The sequence below is a fragment of the Stigmatopora nigra genome, chromosome 17 (genome assembly GCF_051989575.1).
Source record: "Stigmatopora nigra isolate UIUO_SnigA chromosome 17, RoL_Snig_1.1, whole genome shotgun sequence".
NCBI lineage: Eukaryota > Metazoa > Chordata > Actinopteri > Syngnathiformes > Syngnathidae > Stigmatopora > Stigmatopora nigra.
This window is the reverse complement of record NC_135524.1, coordinates 2,312,936-2,337,429: the sequence shown is the minus strand read 5'-3', so window position 1 is coordinate 2,337,429 and position 24,494 is coordinate 2,312,936. Positions and strand designations below refer to the sequence as shown.

Sequence of the window (24,494 nt, the reverse complement as noted above, 5' to 3'; positions counted from 1 at the left end):
TAAATATATTTAGATTTAGCCGGACGGTTTTCAGTGACGGCCCAACACAACCGGAACACAAGATGACGTATTTCCTCTAACTCGGCTTGGTTTAAACAACATCAAAAAATCAGCGTCGAGGAAAAAAGTTAAATTTATCGACATCTAAATAAAAATTCCTACAAGCAACACATTTTTCTGAAAGATCGCAACTTTCCCAACACAGGATGGTGAGTTGATTAGTCTGTCGGACGCCGTCATTGAATTTTTAACGTAATAGCTAGCACTCGATGCTATGGCTAGCCTCCATGTGTCTGTTTTAGACTAACGTGTTTAATATTGTGATAATGTGGAACAGAATAACTTTTTGATCATCGTGGATTAATGATCATCGCGGATTCTTGATCTTTCGTCAACATTTTTTTACTCATACATTGATCCGATTGAGACGTATACACACATTGTAGTTATTATCAGTTTGTATGTAATAAGGTACATTAATAATAGTTGGCATACATACAGTTTCGATAGCACTTATTGATTTTTGAGTTTTTTATGCTTATAAACCTGTACCCCGTATTTTTCCTCCAACATTTGAATATTACAGCCTCAGAACGAGCATATCGAGTTGCATCGCAAGCGGCATGGCTACCGCCTGGACCACCACGAGAGAAAACGTAAGCGGGAGAGCCGAGAAGTTCACACCAGAGCCCACAAGGCCCGCAAAATGATCGGTCTCAAGGCCAAACTCTACCACAAGCAGCGGTATGCCGAGAAAGTCCAGATGAAGAAAACGTGAGTGGATTCCGCCATAGTTTGTGTTCCCACTTATGTAACTATCAACAATCTAGAAACATAATATGAAAAGACAAAATTAACAAGATGTAACAATCTTTGTATTGCATACTGTGTTACTAATAATGTATTATTTGGGTGCAGCATGAAAATGCATGAACAGAGGAAGACAAAGCAAAAAGATGACGAAAAGACCCCCGACGGTGCCGTTCCCGCATACCTGCTGGACCGTGAAGGCCAGACTCGAGCCAAAGTGCTGTCCAATATGATCAAGCAGAAGCGCAAAGAGAAAGCGGTGAGTTGCCTTGTCCTCACTGTCTTCGCCACCACGTATTTTGACGCCCAACATCCGCCTTGCAGGGAAAATGGGAGGTCCCCCTGCCCAAGGTGCGAGCCCAGGGCGAGACGGAGGTCCTGAAAGTCGTCAAAACCGGGAAACGCCAAAAGAAGGCGTGGAAGAGGATGGTGACAAAAGTGTGTTTCGTGGGCGACGGATTCACGCGGAAACCCCCGAAATACGAGCGCTTCATCAGACCCATGGTGAGTCGGAGTGGCGTTAATCGCACATTATGGCTTTTCTGATGTCTTTGACCATGGCGATGTCGATTTTGCAGGGTCTGCGTTTCAAGAAGGCACATGTGACGCACCCCGAGTTGAAGGCCACCTTCTGCCTTCCCATATTGGGCGTCAAGAAGAACCCGTCGTCCCCGCTTTATACCTCGTTGGGGGTCATCACCAAGGGAACTGTCGTGGAAGTCAATGTCAGCGAGCTGGGCTTGGTCACACAGGGAGGCAAAGTCGTGTGGGGTAAGTGACCTGGAAGCCATTTTGGGGCTATTATCATTATTGGGTAGGGCTGAGTGATATGACAGTTTGTCACTAAAAACCATGGTAAAAACATACATTGTCAATTATGATAATATATTGTAAAATTGAACTGTTAACTATTAAATAAACCACTGAAACGATTGGAAATAGCAACATTCAACAAAAACTCTTAACATATACAGAAACACTTGGTTTGTTAGATTAAATGAATTGGCCATTTTTTTGCAGAAAATGCATTCAATATGAAGACATTTTTTTTGTGCTCATTGCTATTTTAATCATATGATTTTATTTATGGATTACTAAATGTACGCACTTTTTAATAGCCCCTCAAGCCCATATTGCCCAACACTATTCTTCTAAAATCCTCACAATCAGGTCTTGTCAACTTTCTCTAATTATGTTTTTTCTCCATTTTAGGTAAATACGCCCAAGTGACGAACAACCCTGAGAATGATGGCTGCATTAATGCAGTTTTGTTGGTTTAAGACTCATCTGTTCAAAGACTGATGAGGTCTTGCTGTACATGGACTTTTTTTTAAGCTTACACAGGACAACATGAATCTTCCATGTCAACATTTGCTAACAATAAAGTTGATGTTGAAGCAAACACGTGAGTAAAATTTGAGGAACATTTATTTTTATTTGACAGACTTCAATTGAAAACAAAAAAATACCACATTTGGCTTTCCACGTAAAAATTAAGGCAGGAAAATCTTATGTTTACGTTCTATCGAGGACGATAGGACGTCCAATCCAATGGGAATTCCAAATGGATTGGTTGTTTATCTCCGTAGATGGCAGCGAACATTTACGGTACAAAAACTAAAAATACACTCAGTCACGTTGAAGTGTTAAAAACGTCCACGATGGCCTTTCAATTTGAAAGTTTTTTTTTTTCCTTCATCCGACTATTATGTCCAGTGTGTGCGACACTTTGGTCAGTTTTTCCCGTCACGTCACCAGTCAGAAAGAGCGACGTTATGTGTAGTACTCCCACTTGCTTTCGATGGTTTTACAGCCCTTGACGGAGAAGACCCGCTCGCCTTTGGGGAAGTATGGAAGATCATGCGCCACGAGGTCGGCGATGGTGGTGGCTTGAACCAGATCCATGTCCTGAGCCCGCATGGTCGCCATGGCGCATTGAAATACATGTTTGTACTCCAGCGGCAGGAAAGGTACGAAAAAGTCCACTAGGTTCTTGTCGATTAGGCTGGTGCGCCACAGGCCACCTGTGATAAGAATTCATCTTTTAAACATGGAGTCTTTTCTGAATATTGAAAACCAATTTCTAAAAATACCGGAATTATGTTGCTATGGTAATCTATGAAAACAAATATGTATTTTTCCAAATTCACATCATGTTACGGCACTAACTTAACTTAACCTTACTATACTATGTCGTTTTTTTTTAAGGGAAAAAGCCTTACTATAATATGTTGTATGTCCTCCAGCCTTAAAGACATTAACCAAAAAAATCAACCTAACAACCAAAAATAGAGAAAAGTCTGATAGACTAACTTCTCTTATTGTTAAACACTGACAAAGTCAGTGCCTCCTCCACATCCTTGAGTTGTATCTCCTCTCGACTTCTCCCCGCTTTCCAGAAATCCAATGCCGTTTCCACGATTATTTCGCCGCCGGCGTTGCTGTGGCGACAAATCAACATGTCCAAGCGTTAAAGCTAAAAACACACCACTACTATAAAATAGTCTCACCTGAGAAAAATGAAGATAGCTTTGCGGTAGGAGACGCCGTCCAACTTTTCGTAGTGATCCAAGTAGGGTTTGATGCTGTCAATCAGGCCGGGGTGCATCTTGTCCATCTCGTCAAAGATGAACATGGACTGAGGGCAGTTGCTCACGTTGCCTTTGATCCATTGCTGTAGTTGAGTCTGCCAAAAAAGACAAAAGTTTAACATTTTTCCCCCATTGCGCGCTAAATTGTGTTTTGACTTGACTATGTACTTTATACTTTTTACTTTAATGATGAGTGATGAGTATCTAAATAGTTTAGTTTCTGTTTCATATGTACTATTGACGGAGGCACTTTTTTATATGTATCGTATCTTGTGTTGACCCGGGGCCCATCTGTCAAATTTTTAAAGTCAATATAGTCCCCGGGGCCCAAAAGTTTCCCCACCCTTGCTCCAGGGTGACTAAAATAACAAAACAAGTTCTAATTTATGTCCGACAAGACATAAACAAAAAGCTACTATATGTTTTGCTATACTTGACATTTGCGTATATTGTGGGTAGTTGGTAAAATCTTAAATTTATGTCCGACAAGACATAAACAAAAAGCTACTATATGTTTTGCTATACTTGACATTTGCGTATATTGTGGGTAGTTGGTAAAATCTTAAAACTGCAACGTACCTTGTAAGTGTCCATCTGTACGGCATGCGGAAAGTGGAGCTCGGAAGTGAATACGTGGACAAACTGGCTTTGCATGCCTTCTTTGTAGATGTTCTGAGCGATGAGTGCGCTGGCAAAGTTTTTTCCCGTGCCAGTCCAGCCATGTAGCGACAACACCAAGGGCTTCTTGGGGTTGGTAGTGTTCATGAAGCCTTTCACGGCCTTGCCGATGATGTGTGACGCCAAGTGCTGGCCGAACAATTGGGTTCGCAGGTCTTCCTCCAAACCTATTCAAACAATGTTACATGAATTACTGTCTGACGCAACCACCTTTTTTGACTGGAATCGGCCACATTAGATCGGACGTCTGTCACCGTCAATGGCACTGAAACATCAGTCACTCCAAATTTGAAGGAATTGGGCATATAAGAAGGCCACTGAGTGAAGCCAAACTGTGATCTCACCTGTGGAATTGAAGGCGATCCATCTGGAGTCGCAGCTCTCGTGCAAATAGTTATAAATGCCGCGGGTCAACGCGGCGCCAATTCCGACCATTACTGTGGTGGTAATTGGGTCGAAAGCGCCGACCACCGATGCGACGATCAGCAAAACGTGCAGGCACAAAGATGCGCGTGCGGCTCTCATTTTCGAAGGCAGAATTAAAACACGTCGTGCGCTCGAAAAACTAACATAGTGCAAAAACGAAACTGGGGAGCAAGGAAGCTACGGGATAACACTACTCGGCGAGTCACTTCCGTATGCGTCATCAGAATGCTCCCAAGGAAAATCAACAAGCCCCTGCGCGTTAAAAAACTTAACTTGCTCGTCAAGAAAGAATTACAAAACACATTGTATTGACACAGAAAATATCAAATTAAATGTGTATGTTAATGCCACCTGTTTTGTTCAAGGTAATCCAATTGGGATGGCAGCATTCGTGGAAGTAGTAGATGTGTTGGTATCGTGCGAAAAATCCAGCCAAAGCGGCCGCCATGCCCAGCACAATGCCGGTGCCGATTGTCTCGATGACCGCTGAGGTGGCCGAACACAGCAGGAGCAGCGAGGGCAACGACAACACGACGTGTCGCCTCATAGCGGGTCACGTTTTTGTCCACATCCCTCTGCGTCTAAACAGGTACGTTACTAACTGGCGGCCATCTTAAAGCAGTAGATTTCTGTGACAGGCACTTGCTTTTCCTTCAGTGCGTACTAACTATGGCAGGCACTCGCTTTTCGCGCAGTGTGTACTAACTATGACTAACTTTCTTCTCGATATTTAAATGATAAGTCGTCCTATACATATACGTTTGTCACATCAGTTAACGTTCTAATCATAATGGTGTTCTCTAGGGGGCGCTCGTGTTTGCCGAAATGTTCAGAAACGAAGAAGTTCAAACAAGATGGCGCCGCTGTTTTGGGACCGTCGAGGTATTTTCTCTTGCAAATAAGGAATATTTGACTTTATTAAAGTCCCTATAAACATATTCATTATAGATTCTAATTCGTAAAGTGTTATTTACCTTGTAGTGTAATCCCCGACCGACAAGAGGTTGGTTTAGGGACGATATGACTTAGATTCCGTTGTCCCTTCGCTGACACGCAGAATGGACGCCGTGTCAGGCTCGGCCTCGGCTGGGACTCCAGCACCCATATGCGAGGAAATGGAGGGCCTGTCCGGTAGCGTCGGCGTCCTCTTGCCGCACATAGGTGCCATTAAGACTGAGCAGGGCCTCCCTGTGAGCGGCGTGGATGAGGCTGGCAACCCCAATGTAGCCATGGGTATTAAGTTCATCCTGCCGAACCGCTTCGACATGAACGTATGCTCACGGTTTGTCAAGTCGCTCAACGAGGAGGACAGCAAGAATATTCAGGATCAAGTCAATTCTGACCTGGAGGTCGCATCGGTACTTTTCAAAGGTAAAGAAAATCAAGTTATTTTGAAAAAAAAAAAAACTGTCAAAGGATTTCCAAAAAATACAAAGTAAAATCTCTACTATCTGAAAATTTAAGTCTATATTGTTTGTCTGTTTATTGAGATTCAAAAAAATATAAATGATATGCATGTTAACCTTGAATCAATATTTCCTCAATTGAACTATAGTCTTTTGCAAAAATATATAAATTTTGCAAATCATATAAAAGACAATTGTCATGTTTAATTTCTTGCATTTGCATTATAATGAAATAACTCATGCACTTTTTATTTTGCAGCCGAGTGCAACATCCAAACGTCTCCATCGGCGGGCATCCAAGTCCGTCACGTTTACACGCCGTCCACCACCAAACACTTTTCGCCCATCAAGCAATCCACCACCCTCACCAACAAGCACCGCGGCAACGAGGTTTCCTCCACGCCACTCCTCGTGCACTGTGCGTAAACCGACGTCTTTTTATTCTAAGTAATCCTGATTGAATTCTTTTTTAAATTTGTCTCCACAGCTTTATCCATCCATCAATTGGCAGCGCAAGGGGAGATGGTCTTTCTAGCCAGCAGGATAGAACAAGGTCAGTATGCACCTATATCTTCTTTTTCGAGGCGATTAATAGATTCAAATTTAGAATTAATTAGCTGCGTATCTACTTTTTAAACTTAAAACTTTAAATAACTATAATGAATCAAACATCTGCATTTTTAGTGTTGTCTTTTTTCCCTAAAAAACAACATAGTATAGTAAGGCTTTTTTTTCCTTTAAAAACGACAGTATAGCATTTAAATATTCATTTTCTGTATGTGCTTAATGACCTCAAACCGCATTTGTTGTAGAATAACTATATAAAAGAAAACATTGAGTTAATAATAAAATAAAAGATTTTAAAAGATAAAGAAAAATTGTACTGATACATCTGACAATCAGGTGCAACTTATGTATTAAAATAAACTTGGTCATTGATGTCGAATAGTCAAAAAAAAATAGTCTTCAAATCTTTCTGTACTATTCAATGAGGACAAACTGATTCATTTAATAATGAATCAAACATCTGCATTTTTTTTTGTCTTGTCTTTTCTCCTGTAATCTGAAATGACATGCTTGTTCTTCTCTTACAGAGACGGTAATCAACGTCCAAGACGAAGAGGGCTTCACTCCCCTCATGTGGGCGGCGGCGCACGGCCAGATTGCCGTGGTGGAGTTTCTGCTGCAGAATGTAAGAATTTTCTATATACATTTTTTTTTGGAGCAACTTCTAAGCGTCCTAGTTACGATGATGTGATCCCACGCAGGGTGCCGATCCCAACTTATTGGCCAAAGGACGAGAGAGCGCTCTGTCGCTGGCGTGCAGCAAAGGATACACGGACATCGTCAAGATGCTCATCGATTGCGGCGTGGACGTCAACGAGTACGACTGGGTGAGTCCACCACCTCACACGTAGAACCAAAATCCCACATTTTTAGTTTTACCTGCTTGTAGGCTTAGCATTTTAATTGTAGTTCTTCTTTGACATGTAATTCTAATCATGATTTTAGTTAAATTTACATTGGATGACTATTGTTATTTACAAGTCATTTGAAACTATCATGGTTAAATTCCAAATCTTACTATATTTATGTTAATAGTAATAATTGAAACACAGGCAAATATTTTTTGGCACTGTTTATCAAGTTTCTGCCATATATCTTTAAGTCAATAATCCATCTAAATTTACCTTTACTATAGGTTTTGTAATTACTTAAAAAGTACTTGTTAATTTTATATTCATGTATAAATAACATTGTATTTTCCCCAACATTAATTTTTTAATGTTAATTCCAGAAGCAATCTGTAACAACTTAACCATTGCAAGAGGAATGTCAACACATTCTAATGCTTAAAACAAACTGTTTTCTTCTGTTTTCAGAATGGCGGTGCACCACTTCTCTATGCCGTCCATGGCAATCACATTCGATGTGTGGAGCTCCTTCTCGGTGACGACAACAACCCACATACTTACAATCCATCCAGTTCATCACCTTCAACAAGCGCCTTTCTATTTGCAGAGAGCGGCGCCGATCCTACCGTGGAGTCCGACTCTGGTTTCAACGCCATGGACATGGCCGTCGCCATGGGACATCGAAATGGTACGTTACCGACGCGTTTCAGTGGCAAAAGAACGAAATCACAACACTTTTTTTGTGTCTGCAGTTCAACAAGTGATGGAAGCGCATCTTCTGAGGTTGCTGATGGCCATCAGAGAGTGAAACCTGACACTTTGTGCTCCTCACGGGTCAGTCTAATCTTGCTGTTTGCTCACATGTATTTTTCACAGAGTACAATTAAAGAGTAGTGAAGTCACTTGTAACTTTTAAGTGTATTTTTATTGCAGACATAGGGTAAAGTAACATGGAAGGAAATTAATTTACACACAATCATTATCGCAGTGAGTAATCGCAATGAGTTTACTTTGGCCTTGCTTAGACATGTCTTACATTTCAGCCTAAAGCAAGAGGTGGCCAACTGCAGTCTTCGAGAGCCGCCGTCCGCTCTATTTTCCTTATCTCCCTCCACCAACACGCGAGAATCAACTCTAAGCTTCTACACAGCTTGCTGTGTAGAAGCTTAGAGTTGATTCTTGCGTGTTGGTGGAGGGAGATAAGGAAAATAAAGCGGACAACAGCTCTCGAAGACTGCAGTTGGCCACCCCTGGCCTAAAGAGGCTGAATACCTATCACCATCCCACTTGTAACGTCTACAGCAGCCAACATCGGTCCCCAATTTCCATGCGCTTGGTCCTCTAGTTTGCTTCGTCTTTAGACGCCTCGTCAAAGTTCTCCACCAAATCTGAAAGAAGACAAAGCATAAGTAACAAACACTACCCTTTTAGGCTACTTTGTCTTCTCTCAGATCTGGTGGAGAACTTTGACTAAGTGTCTAAAGACGAAGTAAACTAGAGGACCAAGCCCTCTAGTTTGCTTAGTCTTTAGACCCCTCGTCAAAGTTTTCCTCCAGATCTGAAAGAAGACAAACATTCAAATAATAACAAATTCTACCCCTCTAGGCTACTTCCCTACCACCAACCTGGAACTTCGTCATCCTCCTCTTCAACGGTGGCGATTGGCGCTTTACCATCTGGAGCTGAAAAATAAAAATACAACTAAGTATTTGTCTTAGTGTTGCATCAATTACAGATTTGCACCCCATTTTGAGACTACCATCCTGATCCCTACGCTATTTATTAAAGGAGAAATCTTGTGTTGTTTTTTCAAAGTCAATAAAAAGATCTGAAGAGCAAACTTTTGGACCCACTGACTTATTTGTAATTTTACATGACTATTTTTAAAGTTACCCTCAAATGCATGTTGATAAGAAACATCACCGACCTTGTTTGGGAAGCGCCTCGGCCAGTCTCCTGAGGCTCGTGAGGCTGTCGGCGCCAAGCTGGTTGAGGATGCCCGGCAGCATTTCCGTGAGCTGCTTCGTCTCGGCGTGGCCTGTCACGGTGAAGGTGTTGGCGGCCAGTGATGCTTGCACTTTGGGGTTGTTGAAGTGGATCACCGTGCCTTGATTGGTGAACATGTTAACCTGGCAAAGAAATAAAAAGATCAGTTTGCTGGCGGTGCCAGAGTCGTCGTCGTTCTTACCTCCTCAATGCCGGAAATGTTGTTGACGCCAAGCTTCTTCAGAGAAAACTGCAGTTTCTTGTCATCTGCCGTGGCCGTTCGGTGCACCACCTTCTTCTTTCGCCGAGCACTACCCTAAAAACGGAAGACAAGTTATGATGCATCTGAGTTGAGTAGTATACAAACATATGTTTTGCAGGACTCACCTTTCCTCCAATGCGGACCTGCGCCTGCAACTTTGCTAATTTCTCTTGATTCATTATCGTTTCTCTCATCTAGAAAAGAAAAATGGAGTAATTAATTACAACTAGGCAATAACCATGTAAGATATCGCTTTTTATTTTTAAAAAGGGACCATGTAAGGCTTTTTATTTTTAAAAAACGACCATGTATAGTAAGGCTTTTGCCTTCGTATTTTTTTTTTAAAAACGACCATGTATAGTAAGGCTTATATTTAAATAAAAAACGAACATGTATAGTAAGGCAAGAGCCTTACTATACATGGTCGTATAGAAAGGCTTTTGCCTTACTATACATGGTCGTTAATTGATGGAAATAACCACTGACACGACAAAAGTGCATTGATATAGGACCTGTAACTTTTTGTCTTTTTAAGGCGACCCCGGAAACTAAGGCGTTAGCTAGCATTTTAGCTCAATACTCCCCGAAGACCAACGCGCAACAGGCGGCTACAGAGCCCCTGCGCCCCGCCATCTATACTTCGGTCCACTCGGCGGCATTTCATAATCGGAAATAAAAAAATCGATGTTGCGCCTTGAAATATGAGCTTTAATCGCTCCAAACTCACCTGTAAGCTAACTGCAAACACACGCGGCGTGCAAGATGGACACCAGGGAGGAAGAGGGAAGTGACGTTGGTAGAAAGCGATCGCACGTCCGTCGCTGTACTTTTTCCCCTGTGTTGTTTCTTGCAGGATCTAAAAGTAATACATAGTATAGTAAGGCTTTTTCCCATAAAAAAACAACATAGTATAGCAAGTTTTTTTCCTTCAAAAAACGACATAATATAGCAAGGCTTTTTCTCTTCAAAAAAACGACATAGTATAGTAAGGCTTTTTTCTTCCAAAAAACGACATAGTATAGTAAGGCTTTTTTCTTCCAAAAAACGACATAGTATAGTAAGGCTTTTTTCTTCCAAAAAACGACATAGTATAGTAAGGCTTTTTTCTTCCAAAAAACGACATAGTATAGTAAGGCTTTTTTCTTCCAAAAAACGACATAGTATAGTAAGGCTTTTTTCTTCCAAAAAACGACATAGTATAGTAAGGCTTTTTTCTTCCAAAAAACGACATAGTATAGTAAGGCTTTTTTCTTCCAAAAAACGACATAGTATAGTAAGGCTTTTTTCTTCCAAAAAACGACATAGTATAGTAAGGCTTTTTTCTTCCAAAAAACGACATAGTATAGTAAGGCTTTTTTCTTCCAAAAAACGACATAGTATAGTAAGGCTTTTTTCTTCCAAAAAACGACATAGTGTAGTAAGGCTTTTTTCTTCCAAAAAACGACATAGTATAGTAAGGCTTTTTTCTTCCAAAAAACGACATAGTATAGTAAGGCTTTTTTCTTCCAAAAAACGACATAGTATAGTAAGGCTTTTTTCTTCCAAAAAACGACATAGTATAGTAAGGCTTTTTCCCATAAAAAAACAACATAGTATAGCAAGTTTTTTTCCTTCAAAAAACGACATAATATAGCAAGGCTTTTTCTCTTCAAAAAAACGACATAGTATAGTAAGGCTTTTTTCTTCCAAAAAACGACATAGTATAGTAAGGCTTTTTTCTTCCAAAAAACGACATAGTATAGTAAGGCTTTTTTCTTCCAAAAAACGACATAGTATAGTAAGGCTTTTTTCTTCCAAAAAACGACATAGTATAGTAAGGCTTTTTTCTTCCAAAAAACGACATAGTATAGTAAGGCTTTTTTCTTCCAAAAAACGACATAGTATAGTAAGGCTTTTTCTTCCAAAAAACGACATAGTATAGTAAGGCTTTTTTCTTCCAAAAAACGACATAGTATAGTAAGGCTTTTTTCTTCCAAAAAACGACATAGTATAGTAAGGCTTTTTCTTCCAAAAAACGACATAGTATAGTAAGGCTTTTTTCTTCCAAAAAACGACATAGTATAGTAAGGCTTTTTTCTTCCAAAAAACGACATAGTATAGTAAGGCTTTTTTCTTCCAAAAAACGACATAGTATAGTAAGGCTTTTTTCTTCCAAAAAACGACATAGTATAGTAAGGCTTTTTTCTTCCAAAAAACGACATAGTATAGTAAGGCTTTTTCTTCCAAAAAACGACATAGTATAGTAAGGCTTTTTTCTTCCAAAAAACGACATAGTATAGTAAGGCTTTTTTCTTCCAAAAAACGACATAGTATAGTAAGGCTTTTTTCTTCCAAAAAACGACATAGTATAGTAAGGCTTTTTTCTTCCAAAAAACGACATAGTATAGTAAGGCTTTTTTCTTCCAAAAAACGACATAGTATAGTAAGGCTTTTTCTTCCAAAAAACGACATAGTATAGTAAGGCTTTTTTCTTCCAAAAAACGACATAGTATAGTAAGGCTTTTTTCTTCCAAAAAACGACATAGTATAGTAAGGCTTTTTTCTTCCAAAAAACGACATAGTATAGTAAGGCTTTTTTCTTCCAAAAAACGACATAGTATAGTAAGGCTTTTTTCTTCCAAAAAACGACATAGTATAGTAAGGCTTTTTTCTTCCAAAAAACGACATAGTATAGTAAGGCTTTTTTCTTCCAAAAAACGACATAGTATAGTAAGGCTTTTTTCTTCCAAAAAACGACATAGTGTAGTAAGGCTTTTTTCTTCCAAAAAACGACATAGTATAGTAAGGCTTTTTTCTTCCAAAAAACGACATAGTATAGTAAGGCTTTTTCTTCCAAAAAACGACATAGTATAGTAAGGCTTTTTTCTTCCAAAAAACGACATAGTATAGTAAGGCTTTTTTCTTCCAAAAAACGACATAGTATAGTAAGGCTTTTTTCTTCCAAAAAACGACATAGTATAGTAAGGCTTTTTTCTTCCAAAAAACGACATAGTATAGTAAGGCTTTTTTCTTCCAAAAAACAACATAGTATAGTAAGGCTTTTTCTTCCAAAAAACGACATAGTATAGTAAGGCTTTTTTCTTCCAAAAAACGACATAGTATAGTAAGGCTTTTTTCTTCCAAAAAACGACATAGTATAGTAAGGCTTTTTTCTTCCAAAAAACGACATAGTATAGTAAGGCTTTTTTCTTCCAAAAAACGACATAGTATAGTAAGGCTTTTTTCTTCCAAAAAACGACATAGTATAGTAAGGCTTTTTCTTCCAAAAAACGACATAGTATAGTAAGACTTTTTTCTTCCAAAAAACAACATAGTATAGTAAGGCTTTTTTCTTCCAAAAAACGACATAGTATAGTAAGGCTTTTTTCTTCCAAAAAACGACATAGTATAGTAAGGCTTTTTTCTTCCAAAAAACGACATAGTATAGTAAGGCTTTTTTCTTCCAAAAAACGACATAGTATAGTAAGGCTTTTTTCTTCCAAAAAACGACATAGTATAGTAAGGCTTTTTTCTTCCAAAAAACGACATAGTGTAGTAAGGCTTTTTTCTTCCAAAAAACGACATAGTATAGTAAGGCTTTTTTCTTCCAAAAAACGACATAGTATAGTAAGGCTTTTTCTTCCAAAAAACGACATAGTATAGTAAGGCTTTTTTCTTCCAAAAAACGACATAGTATAGTAAGGCTTTTTTCTTCCAAAAAACGACATAGTATAGTAAGGCTTTTTTCTTCCAAAAAACGACATAGTATAGTAAGGCTTTTTTCTTCCAAAAAACGACATAGTATAGTAAGGCTTTTTTCTTCCAAAAAACGACATAGTATAGTAAGGCTTTTTCTTCCAAAAAACGACATAGTATAGTAAGGCTTTTTTCTTCCAAAAAACGACATAGTATAGTAAGGCTTTTTTCTTCCAAAAAACGACATAGTATAGTAAGGCTTTTTCTTCCAAAAAACGACATAGTATAGTAAGGCTTTTTTCTTCCAAAAAACGACATAGTATAGTAAGGCTTTTTTCTTCCAAAAAACGACATAGTATAGTAAGGCTTTTTTCTTCCAAAAAACGACATAGTATAGTAAGGCTTTTTCTTCCAAAAAACGACATAGTATAGTAAGGCTTTTTTCTTCCAAAAAACGACATAGTATAGTAAGGCTTTTTTCTTCCAAAAAACGACATAGTATAGTAAGGCTTTTTCTTCCAAAAAACGACATAGTATAGTAAGGCTTTTTTCTTCCAAAAAACGACATAGTATAGTAAGGCTTTTTTCTTCCAAAAAACGACATAGTATAGTAAGGCTTTTTTCTTCCAAAAAACGACATAGTATAGTAAGGCTTTTTTCTTCCAAAAAACGACATAGTATAGTAAGGCTTTTTTCTTCCAAAAAACGACATAGTATAGTAAGGCTTTTTTCTTCCAAAAAACGACATAGTATAGTAAGGCTTTTTTCTTCCAAAAAACGACATAGTATAGTAAGGCTTTTTTCTTCCAAAAAACGACATAGTATAGTAAGGCTTTTTTCTTCCAAAAAACGACATAGTATAGTAAGGCTTTTTTCTTCCAAAAAACGACATAGTATAGTAAGGCTTTTTTCTTCCAAAAAACGACATAGTATAGTAAGGCTTTTTCTTCCAAAAAACGACATAGTATAGTAAGGCTTTTTTCTTCCAAAAAACGACATAGTATAGTAAGGCTTTTTTCTTCCAAAAAACGACATAGTATAGTAAGGCTTTTTCTTCCAAAAAACGACATAGTATAGTAAGGCTTTTTTCTTCCAAAAAACGACATAGTATAGTAAGGCTTTTTTCTTCCAAAAAACGACATAGTATAGTAAGGCTTTTTCTTCCAAAAAACGACATAGTATAGTAAGGCTTTTTTCTTCCAAAAAACGACATAGTATAGTAAGGCTTTTTTCTTCCAAAAAACGACATAGTATAGTAAGGCTTTTTCTTCCAAAAAACGACATAGTATAGTAAGGCTTTTTTCTTCCAAAAAACGACATAGTATAGTAAGGCTTTTTTCTTCCAAAAAACGACATAGTATAGTAAGGCTTTTTTCTTCCAAAAAACGACATAGTATAGTAAGGCTTTTTTCTTCCAAAAAACGACATAGTATAGTAAGGCTTTTTTCTTCCAAAAAACGACATAGTATAGTAAGGCTTTTTTCTTCCAAAAAACGACATAGTATAGTAAGGCTTTTTTCTTCCAAAAAACGACATAGTATAGTAAGGCTTTTTTCTTCCAAAAAACGACATAGTATAGTAAGGCTTTTTTCTTCCAAAAAACGACATAGTATAGTAAGGCTTTTTTCTTCCAAAAAACGACATAGTATAGTAAGGCTTTTTTCTTCCAAAAAACGACATAGTATAGTAAGGCTTTTTTCTTCCAAAAAACGACATAGTATAGTAAGGCTTTTTCTTCCAAAAAACGACATAGTATAGTAAGGCTTTTTTCTTCCAAAAAACGACATAGTATAGTAAGGCTTTTTTCTTCCAAAAAACGACATAGTATAGTAAGGCTTTTTTCTTCCAAAAAACGACATAGTATAGTAAGGCTTTTTTCTTCCAAAAAACGACATAGTATAGTAAGGCTTTTTTCTTCCAAAAAACGACATAGTATAGTAAGGCTTTTTTCTTCCAAAAAACGACATAGTATAGTAAGGCTTTTTTCTTCCAAAAAACGACATAGTATAGTAAGGCTTTTTTCTTCCAAAAAACGACATAGTATAGTAAGGCTTTTTTCTTCCAAAAAACGACATAGTATAGTAAGGCTTTTTTCTTCCAAAAAACGACATAGTATAGTAAGGCTTTTTTCTTCCAAAAAACGACATAGTATAGTAAGGCTTTTTTCTTCCAAAAAACGACATAGTATAGTAAGGCTTTTTTCTTCCAAAAAACGACATAGTATAGTAAGGCTTTTTTCTTCCAAAAAACGACATAGTATAGTAAGGCTTTTTTCTTCCAAAAAACGACATAGTATAGTAAGGCTTTTTTCTTCCAAAAAACGACATAGTATAGTAAGGCTTTTTTCTTCCAAAAAACGACATAGTATAGTAAGGCTTTTTTCTTCCAAAAAACGACATAGTATAGTAAGGCTTTTTTCTTCCAAAAAACGACATAGTATAGTAAGGCTTTTTTCTTCCAAAAAACGACATAGTATAGTAAGGCTTTTTTCTTCCAAAAAACGACATAGTATAGTAAGGCTTTTTTCTTCCAAAAAACGACATAGTATAGTAAGGCTTTTTTCTTCCAAAAAACGACATAGTATAGTAAGGCTTTTTTCTTCCAAAAAACGACATAGTATAGTAAGGCTTTTTTCTTCCAAAAAACGACATAGTATAGTAAGGCTTTTTTCTTCCAAAAAACGACATAGTATAGTAAGGCTTTTTTCTTCCAAAAAACGACATAGTATAGTAAGGCTTTTTTCTTCCAAAAAACGACATAGTATAGTAAGGCTTTTTTCTTCCAAAAAACGACATAGTATAGTAAGGCTTTTTTCTTCCAAAAAACGACATAGTATAGTAAGGCTTTTTTCTTCCAAAAAACGACATAGTATAGTAAGGCTTTTTTCTTCCAAAAAACGACATAGTATAGTAAGGCTTTTTTCTTCCAAAAAACGACATAGTATAGTAAGGCTTTTTTCTTCCAAAAAACGACATAGTATAGTAAGGCTTTTTTCTTCCAAAAAACGACATAGTATAGTAAGGCTTTTTTCTTCCAAAAAACGACATAGTATAGTAAGGCTTTTTTCTTCCAAAAAACGACATAGTATAGTAAGGCTTTTTTCTTCCAAAAAACGACATAGTATAGTAAGGCTTTTTTCTTCCAAAAAACGACATAGTATAGTAAGGCTTTTTTCTTCCAAAAAACGACATAGTATAGTAAGGCTTTTTTCTTCCAAAAAACGACATAGTATAGTAAGGCTTTTTTCTTCCAAAAAACGACATAGTATAGTAAGGCTTTTTTCTTCCAAAAAACGACATAGTATAGTAAGGCTTTTTTCTTCCAAAAAACGACATAGTATAGTAAGGCTTTTTTCTTCCAAAAAACGACATAGTATAGTAAGGCTTTTTTCTTCCAAAAAACGACATAGTATAGTAAGGCTTTTTTCTTCCAAAAAACGACATAGTATAGTAAGGCTTTTTTCTTCCAAAAAACGACATAGTATAGTAAGGCTTTTTTCTTCCAAAAAACGACATAGTATAGTAAGGCTTTTTTCTTCCAAAAAACGACATAGTATAGTAAGGCTTTTTTCTTCCAAAAAACGACATAGTATAGTAAGGCTTTTTTCTTCCAAAAAACGACATAGTATAGTAAGGCTTTTTTCTTCCAAAAAACGACATAGTATAGTAAGGCTTTTTTCTTCCAAAAAACGACATAGTATAGTAAGGCTTTTTTCTTCCAAAAAACGACATAGTATAGTAAGGCTTTTTTCTTCCAAAAAACGACATAGTATAGTAAGGCTTTTTTCTTCCAAAAAACGACATAGTATAGTAAGGCTTTTTTCTTCCAAAAAACGACATAGTATAGTAAGGCTTTTTTCTTCCAAAAAACGACATAGTATAGTAAGGCTTTTTTCTTCCAAAAAACGACATAGTATAGTAAGGCTTTTTTCTTCCAAAAAACGACATAGTATAGTAAGGCTTTTTTCTTCCAAAAAACGACATAGTATAGTAAGGCTTTTTTCTTCCAAAAAACGACATAGTATAGTAAGGCTTTTTTCTTCCAAAAAACGACATAGTATAGTAAGGCTTTTTTCTTCCAAAAAACGACATAGTATAGTAAGGCTTTTTTCTTCCAAAAAACGACATAGTATAGTAAGGCTTTTTTCTTCCAAAAAACGACATAGTATAGTAAGGCTTTTTTCTTCCAAAAAACGACATAGTATAGTAAGGCTTTTTTCTTCCAAAAAACGACATAGTATAGTAAGGCTTTTTTCTTCCAAAAAACGACATAGTATAGTAAGGCTTTTTTCTTCCAAAAAACGACATAGTATAGTAAGGCTTTTTTCTTCCAAAAAACGACATAGTATAGTAAGGCTTTTTTCTTCCAAAAAACGACATAGTATAGTAAGGCTTTTTTACTCCAAAAAACGACATAGTATAGTAAGGCTTTTTTCTTCCAAAAAACGACATAGTATAGTAAGGCTTTTTTCTTCCAAAAAACGACATAGTATAGTAAGGCTTTTTTCTTCCAAAAAACGACATAGTATAGTAAGGCTTTTTTCTTCCAAAAAACGACATAGTATAGTAAGGCTTTTTTCTTCCAAAAAACGACATAGTATAGTAAGGCTTTTTTCTTCCAAAAAACGACATAGTATAGTAAGGCTTTTTTCTTCCAAAAAACGACATAGTATAGTAAGGCTTTTTTCTTCCAAAAAACGACATAGTATAGTAAGGCTTTTTTCTTCCAAAAAACGACATAGTATAGTAAGGCTTTTTTCTTCCAAAAAACGACATAGTATAGTAAGGCTTTTTTCTTCCAAAAAACGACATAGTATAGTAAGGCTTTTTTCTTCCAAAAAACGACATAGTATAGTAAGGCTTTTTTCTTCCAAAAAACGACATAGTATAGTAAGGCTTTTTTCTTCCAAAAAACGACATAGTATAGTAAGGCTTTTTTCTTCCAAAAAACGACATAGTATAGTAAGGCTTTTTTCTTCCAAAAAACGACATAGTATAGTAAGGCTTTTTTCTTCCAAAAAACGACATAGTATAGTAAGGCTTTTTCTTCCAAAAAACGACATAGTATAGTAAGGCTTTTTTCTTCCAAAAAACGACATAGTATAGTAAGGCTTTTTTCTTCCAAAAAACGACATAGTATAGTAAGGCTTTTTTCTTCCAAAAAACGACATAGTATAGTAAGGCTTTTTTCTTCCAAAAAACGACATAGTATAGTAAGGCTTTTTTCTTCCAAAAAACGACATAGTATAGTAAGGCTTTTTTCTTCCAAAAAACGACATAGTATAGTAAGGCTTTTTTCTTCCAAAAAACGACATAGTATAGTAAGGCTTTTTTCTTCCAAAAAACGACATAGTATAGTAAGGCTTTTTTCTTCCAAAAAACGACATAGTATAGTAAGGCTTTTTTCTTCCAAAAAACGACATAGTATAGTAAGGCTTTTTTCTTCCAAAAAACGACATAGTATAGTAAGGCTTTTTCTTCCAAAAAACGACATAGTATAGTAAGGCTTTTTTCTTCCAAAAAACGACATAGTATAGTAAGGCTTTTTTCTTCCAAAAAACGACATAGTATAGTAAGGCTTTTTTCTTCCAAAAAACGACATAGTATAGTAAGGCTTTTTTCTTCCAAAAAACGACATAGTATAGTAAGGCTTTTTTCTTCCAAAAAACGACATAGTATAGTAAGGCTTTTTTCTTCCAAAAAACGACATAGTATAGTAAGGCTTTTTTCTTCCAAAAAACGACATAGTATAGTAAGGCTTTTTTCTTCCAAAAAACGACATAGTATAGTAAGGCTTTTTTCTTCCAAAAAACGACATAGTATAGTAAGGCTTTTTTCTTCCAAAAAACGACATAGTATAGTAAGGCTTTTTTCTTCCAAAAAACGACATAGTATAGTAAGGCTTTTTTCTTCCAAAAAACGACATAGTATAGTAAGGCTTTTTTCTTCCAAAAAACGACATAGTATAGTAAGGCTTTTTTCTTCCAAAAAACGACATAGTATAGTAAGGCTTTTTTCTTCCAAAAAACGACATAGTATAGTAAGGCTTTTTTCTTCCAAAAAACGACATAGTATAGTAAGGCTTTTTTCTTCCAAAAAACGACATAGTATAGTAAGGCTTTTTCTTCCAAAAAACGACATAGTATAGTAAGGCTTTTTTCTTTCAAAAAACGACATAGTATAGTAAGGCTTTTTTCTTCCAAAAAACGACATAGTATAGTAAGGCTTTTTCTTCCAAAAAACGACATAGTATAGTAAGGCTTTTTTCTTCGAAAAAACGACATAGTATAGTAAGGCTTTTTTCTTCGAAAAAACGACATAGTATAGTAAGGCTTTTTTCTTCGAAAAAACGACATAGTATAGTAAGGCTTTTTTCTTCGAAAAAACGACATAGTATAGTAAGGCTTTTTTCTTCGAAAAAACGACATAGTATAGTAAGGCTTTTTTCTTCGAAAAAACGACATAGTATAGTAAGGCTTTTTTCTTCGAAAAAACGACATAGTATAGTAAGGCTTTTTTCTTCGAAAAAACGACATAGTATAGTAAGGCTTTTTTCTTCGAAAAAACGACATAGTATAGTAAGGCTTTTTTCTTCGAAAAAACGACATAGTATAGTAAGGCTTTTTTCTTCGAAAAAACGACATAGTATAGTAAGGCTTTTTTCTTCGAAAAAACGACATAGTATAGTAAGGCTTTTTTCTTCGAAAAAACGACATAGTATATATAGTAAGGCTTTTTTCGTATAGTATAGTAAGGCTTTTTTCTTCCAAAAAACGACATAGTATAGTAAGGCTTTTTTCTTCCAAAAAACGACATAGTATAGTAAGGCTTTTTTCTTCGAAAAAACGACATAGTATAGTAAGGCTTTTTTCTTCGAAAAAACGACATAGTATAGTAAGGCTTTTTTCTTCGAAAAAATGACATAGTATAGTAAGGCTTTTTTCTTCGAAAAAACGACATAGTATAGTAAGGCTTTTTTCTTCGAAAAAACGACATAGTATAGTAAGGCTTTTTTCTTCGAAAAAACGACATAGTATAGTAAGGCTTTTTTCTTCGAAAAAACGACATAGTATAGTAAGGCTTTTTTCTTCGAAAAAACGACATAGTATAGTAAGGCTTTTTTCTTCGAAAAAACGACATAGTATAGTAAGGCTTTTTTCTTCGAAAAAACGACATAGTATATATAGTAAGGCTTTTTTCGTATAGTATAGTAAGGCTTTTTTCTTCCAAAAAACGACATAGTATAGTAAGGCTTTTTTCTTCCAAAAAACGACATAGTATAGTAAGGCTTTTTTCTTCGAAAAAACGACATAGTATAGTAAGGCTTTTTTCTTCGAAAAAACGACATAGTATAGTAAGGCTTTTTTCTTCGAAAAAATGACATAGTATAGTAAGGCTTTTTTCTTCGAGAAAACAACATAGTATAGTAAGGCTTTTTTCTTCGAAAAAACGACATAGTATAGTAAGGCTTTTTTCTTCGAAAAAACGACATAGTATAGTAAGGCTTTTTTCTTCGAAAAAACGACATAGTATAGTAAGGCTTTTTTCTTCCAAAAAACGACATAGTATAGTAAGGCTTTTTCTTCCAAAAAACGACATAGTATAGTAAGGCTTTTTTCTTCGAAAAAACGACATAGTATAGTAAGGCTTTTTTCTTCGAAAAAACGACATTGTATAGTAAGGCTTTTTTCTTCCAAAAAACGACAGTATAGTAAGCCTCTTTTCTTCCAAAAAAACGACATAGTATAGTAAGGCTTTTTTCTTCGAAAAAACGACATAGTATAGTAAGGCTTTTTTCTTCGAAAAAACGACATAGTATAGTAAGGCTTTTTTCTTCGAAAAAACGACATAGTATAGTAAGGCTTTTTTCTTCCAAAAAACGACATAGTATAGTAAGGCTTTTTTCTTCCAAAAAACGACATAGTATAGTAAGGCTTTTTTCTTCGAAAAAACGACATAGTATAGTAAGGCTTTTTTCTTCCAAAAAACGACATAGTATAGTAAGCCTTTTTTCTTCCAAAAAAACGACATAGTATAGTAAGGCTTTTTTCTTCCAAAAAACGACATAGTATAGTAAGTCTTTTTTCTTCGAAAAAACGACATAGTATAGTAAGGCTTTTTCTCTTAAAAAATTGACATAGTATAGTAAGGCTTTTTCTCTTCAAAAACGACATAGTATAGTAAGGCTTTTTCTCTTCAAAAAACGACATAGTATAGTAAGTTATATCTCTATATATAAACATATAAAGACTCAACAAATTAATAAAATGTCTAAATAACATTCATGTACTTGGAGAACAAATAAAAAAAAGGGTGACTTACAAAACAATACCTGTAGATGGCGCAAGAGTAAAGCAAACATCTGCACGAGTGACTAAATCTGCAATAGAGTTTTTTTTAGTCATAGGAAAGATAAAAAATATCCAAGTTGGTGTAAAATTACATTTCTTTAAGTCATTGATCACGATAAATGTCCAATCTATTTGGACAGGGAAGTTGGGCGTGATCCGTCAAAATTAATTGGACGTCTATAGACGTCCATCACTTGTTACACATCCATGGTGCATGGATTTTTTGTTTTTATCAGTAATCTTTGTAAGATAGGGTACACTATGATAACATTGGAACATTGTCTTTCATGTGTTTTTATATAAATATTTGAAAAAGTGGCACAACTAACCATTAAATCTGCCTTAGTTTTTTTCTTTTTTTAAATTTGTCTTGTATTTCATATACTAGCCTAACTTATTTGTATGCAGTTGTATATGACCAAAATGTATAATTTGCTTTTGTTGATTGTTTTTGGAAAGGGGATGTCTGTTAAGTCTTGTAAAATTAATTGTATTAAAAAACAGTCTATTTGATATAATAAGTAAAAAAGAAATAATAATTTAAAAAAACAAGAAAGAAAGAGAGAAAAGAAAGAAAAAGTGAGTTCTACTTTCATGGTCGGCCTATGTGTGACGTGGAGTTCACGTGACCAGGAGTGCCCGTATAACAAGCGCCGGACGGTCCGCCCCCTCCCGGATTCACTCCGGGCCCTCGCGTGGCGATTGATCGGCCCGGACCGGACCGGCAGAGAACGGCACGGAAGGGAACTGGACGCCGACTAGTCCAGGATCATATGGACATAGGGGTATCCGAAAGAGTCCCTGGTCTCCCTCTTGCGACCTCCTCGCCCCGGTATCCCCCATCCTTTTCTTTCTCCTCCTCCCCCCCTCCTCCCCCTCGCATGAGCCTCGTCGAGGGAGGGGGGCACGCCGGCGTTTCCTCATCCTCATCTGGCCTCGGTGGACGCGGCCGGGCGTGAGAGGAGAGCCATGACTCTGAGCTCCGAGATGTCGGACGCCTCTGTCCTCTCGGAAGAGACCGACATTGACGTCGTGGGCGAGGGGGAGGAGAGCGAGCACGGCCGCGGTTTCCCTCCGCCTCTGCCTCCACCTCCGCAGCAGCCACCACCGCAGCCGCCGCAGCAGCAGCACTCTCCCCCGGCATCAGAGCCAGCCACGGCCGCCAGTTCAGAAGCCGCTCGGGATGCCTACAAAGCGGCTTCGGCGAGTGTCAAAAACCCCTTAGTGAAGCCGCCTTACTCGTACATCGCCTTAATCACTATGGCCATCCTCCAAAGCCCCAAAAAGCGTCTAACCCTGAGCGAAATCTGCGACTTCATCAGCAACCGCTTCCCGTACTATCGCGAAAAGTTCCCGGCATGGCAGAACTCTATCCGGCACAACTTGTCGCTCAACGACTGCTTCGTGAAAATCCCGCGGGAGCCGGGCAACCCGGGGAAGGGCAACTACTGGACGCTGGACCCGGAGTCCGCGGACATGTTCGACAACGGAAGTTTCCTGCGGCGAAGGAAGCGCTTCAAGCGGCAGCAGACGCAGGACTTGCTGCGGGAGCATGCCGGCTTTCTGCCCGCTGCAACCGCCGCTGCCTACGGCTACCCGGGCTACGGCTGCGGGGGATACGGCCTCCAGCTGCAGTCGTATCACCAAGCGCACTCGGCTCTCCTGGCCTTCCAGCAGCAGCAGCAGCAGCACTCGCACTCGCAGTCCCAGTCTCAGTCACCATCCACCCGCCCCGTCCTCCCCCATGCCTCGCTCTCGCCCCGGGGTCGCTTCTACCCGCAGCTAGGCGGTGGTCCGCAGGGCTCTCGCAAAGACGGCTCGTCGCCGGTGCACCGCTCACCCTTCTCCATCGAAAGCATCATCGGAGCAGGGTCGCCCAGCCCACCGAGGACTTCCCCGGCGGCGATGCCGGTGATGGGTGCTACGCTGGGGCATCCGCTGGAGAACTTTACCGCCGGGGGCTGTTAAAGCTCACCCGAATACATACGAGAAAGAACAAAAAATAAACTAATTTTTAGGCAGGCAAACGAACAAATAAACGGGCCCTCGGTCAAAAGGTAGGAGGATTATTTTTGTACCTTTTCATGGGCGTGAGCGCTTGAGGAGATATTTAATAAGCATCTTTTTTTATTTTTTTTTAAATTTTTATTTTTTTTGCTTTTTCTTTCTCGGGAGCTTTCAGGATACTTATTTGGACCTTTCTCCTCCAGCCACAATCTCAGGATGAATTTCTCAAAATGATCACATGTTGTTTTGGAAAAACTAAGAATAATGTATTAATGTGTCAAACATGTTTTCCTCTTATTATTAATATGAATAGTTTGAACGGGACTTTGATTTTAAAAAATTGTAATAAAACACAAAGCGTTCCAAAAATAAGACGGATATTGGATCACATGCATTGTGTGTTTATTTCAGTCAGAAATGAATGTTTTGGGCTGAAACCAATTGTAAACAACGTGTACTATTTTTTACACACCTTAGTTTTTATAAGAGGAATAAATTATGCTTTTGAAACATGAAGGAAAATACATTTATGGATTCATGCATGTGCAAAAATATCATTACTGGCAGTCCATGCATTATTTATATCAAATTGTAAAAGATAGTCAATCAAATTTGGCATATATCACTTTAAAACTATTACTAACTAGCTATAAAACAATTGTTTCTTTTAATTTCAAGCAATTAGAGCAGCTACAATGTTTCTCCATCTGCTCACCTCATAGCAAAAAAAAATTCCATTTTTTTTGTGGGGCGCGTGACCCTTGTCACGCGATCCTGCCCTCATTTTCCTACCATGCCATTGACGGTGATAGATGTCCAGTTTATTTGAAGAGTACTTCCTCGTGGAATTGGACGTATATCGCTGTCCATGGTGGCCAAAGGATAATA

The 24,494-nt window shown here is 37.3% G+C and overlaps 5 protein-coding genes across 7 annotated transcripts; 3 read left to right on the top strand and 2 right to left on the bottom strand.

The window, feature by feature from the left end:
* Positions 1 to 40: 40 nt before the first annotated feature.
* Positions 41 to 2,212, top strand: nsa2 (NSA2 ribosome biogenesis homolog (S. cerevisiae)). Its single transcript, XM_077736705.1, has 6 exons — positions 41 to 209; positions 587 to 774; positions 919 to 1,069; positions 1,135 to 1,314; positions 1,389 to 1,581; positions 2,023 to 2,212. The coding sequence occupies exons 1-6, from the start codon at positions 207 to 209 to the stop codon at positions 2,088 to 2,090; spliced, it is 783 nt and encodes a 260-aa protein (XP_077592831.1). The 5' UTR covers positions 41 to 206; the 3' UTR covers positions 2,091 to 2,212.
* Positions 2,213 to 2,220: 8 nt separating this feature from the next.
* Positions 2,221 to 4,743, bottom strand: tor1 (torsin family 1). The gene is made up of 5 exons (XM_077736704.1): positions 4,424 to 4,743; positions 3,981 to 4,246; positions 3,321 to 3,496; positions 3,124 to 3,251; positions 2,221 to 2,834 (listed from the first exon to the last, which is right to left on the bottom strand). The coding sequence occupies exons 1-5, from the start codon at positions 4,602 to 4,604 to the stop codon at positions 2,584 to 2,586; spliced, it is 1,002 nt and encodes a 333-aa protein (XP_077592830.1). The 5' UTR covers positions 4,605 to 4,743; the 3' UTR covers positions 2,221 to 2,583.
* A 71-nt stretch (positions 4,744 to 4,814) lies between these two features.
* ankra2 (ankyrin repeat, family A (RFXANK-like), 2) lies at positions 4,815 to 9,166 on the top strand. The gene is made up of 11 exons (XM_077736703.1): positions 4,815 to 5,094; positions 5,310 to 5,387; positions 5,563 to 5,876; positions 6,171 to 6,329; positions 6,399 to 6,464; positions 7,006 to 7,103; positions 7,180 to 7,305; positions 7,795 to 7,861; positions 7,934 to 8,014; positions 8,079 to 8,160; positions 8,932 to 9,166. Exons 1-10 carry the CDS (start codon positions 4,910 to 4,912, stop codon positions 8,132 to 8,134), a joined length of 1,230 nt encoding a protein of 409 aa, XP_077592829.1. The 5' UTR covers positions 4,815 to 4,909; the 3' UTR covers positions 8,135 to 8,160; positions 8,932 to 9,166.
* btf3 (basic transcription factor 3) lies at positions 8,344 to 10,428 on the bottom strand. 3 transcript variants are annotated; one of them, XR_013329326.1, is made up of 7 exons: positions 10,302 to 10,428; positions 9,700 to 9,768; positions 9,515 to 9,628; positions 9,254 to 9,455; positions 8,952 to 9,008; positions 8,590 to 8,714; positions 8,344 to 8,382 (listed from the first exon to the last, which is right to left on the bottom strand). XR_013329326.1 is itself a non-coding variant. In XM_077736706.1 (6 exons), exons 2-6 carry the CDS (start codon positions 9,766 to 9,768, stop codon positions 8,668 to 8,670), a joined length of 489 nt encoding a protein of 162 aa, XP_077592832.1. In that variant the 5' UTR covers positions 10,302 to 10,426; the 3' UTR covers positions 8,538 to 8,667. The 3 variants fall into 3 exon arrangements, 1 of the variants encoding a protein (XP_077592832.1); XR_013329325.1 differs by having other exon boundaries at positions 8,346 to 8,385; XM_077736706.1 differs by lacking the exon at positions 8,344 to 8,382 and having other exon boundaries at positions 8,538 to 8,714; positions 10,302 to 10,426.
* Positions 10,429 to 22,295: 11,867 nt separating this feature from the next.
* Positions 22,296 to 24,048, top strand: foxd1 (forkhead box D1). The gene has a single exon (XM_077737311.1). The coding sequence runs from the start codon at positions 22,569 to 22,571 to the stop codon at positions 23,565 to 23,567; it is 999 nt and encodes a 332-aa protein (XP_077593437.1). The 5' UTR covers positions 22,296 to 22,568; the 3' UTR covers positions 23,568 to 24,048.
* Positions 24,049 to 24,494: the final 446 nt, after the last annotated feature.

Excerpts from the sequence above, each read along its gene's own strand:
- btf3 (XM_077736706.1), bottom strand. The coding sequence starts at position 9,768 with ATGAGAGAAACGATAATGAATCAAGAGAAATTAGCAAAGTTGCAGGCG. Across the intron at positions 9,456-9,514 it reads ACATTTCCGGCATTGAGGAG|GTTAACATGTTCACCAATCA; the intron begins GTAAGAACGACG and ends TTTCTTTGCCAG. Across the intron at positions 9,009-9,253 it reads CGAGGCGCTTCCCAAACAAG|CTCCAGATGGTAAAGCGCCA; the intron begins GTCGGTGATGTT and ends TTTATTTTTCAG.
- ankra2 (XM_077736703.1), top strand. The coding sequence starts at position 4,910 with ATGTGTTGGTATCGTGCGAAAAATCCAGCCAAAGCGGCCGCCATGCCC. Across the intron at positions 6,465-7,005 it reads AGCCAGCAGGATAGAACAAG|AGACGGTAATCAACGTCCAA; the intron begins GTCAGTATGCAC and ends CTTCTCTTACAG. Across the intron at positions 7,104-7,179 it reads TGGAGTTTCTGCTGCAGAAT|GGTGCCGATCCCAACTTATT; the intron begins GTAAGAATTTTC and ends GATCCCACGCAG.
- foxd1 (XM_077737311.1), top strand. The coding sequence starts at position 22,569 with ATGACTCTGAGCTCCGAGATGTCGGACGCCTCTGTCCTCTCGGAAGAG.
- tor1 (XM_077736704.1), bottom strand. The coding sequence starts at position 4,604 with ATGAGAGCCGCACGCGCATCTTTGTGCCTGCACGTTTTGCTGATCGTC. Across the intron at positions 4,247-4,423 it reads GATCGCCTTCAATTCCACAG|GTTTGGAGGAAGACCTGCGA; the intron begins GTGAGATCACAG and ends TTGTTTGAATAG. Across the intron at positions 3,252-3,320 it reads GCTATCTTCATTTTTCTCAG|CAACGCCGGCGGCGAAATAA; the intron begins GTGAGACTATTT and ends TTGTCGCCACAG.
- nsa2 (XM_077736705.1), top strand. Across the intron at positions 775-918 it reads AAAGTCCAGATGAAGAAAAC|CATGAAAATGCATGAACAGA; the intron begins GTGAGTGGATTC and ends ATTTGGGTGCAG. Across the intron at positions 1,582-2,022 it reads GGGAGGCAAAGTCGTGTGGG|GTAAATACGCCCAAGTGACG; the intron begins GTAAGTGACCTG and ends TCTCCATTTTAG.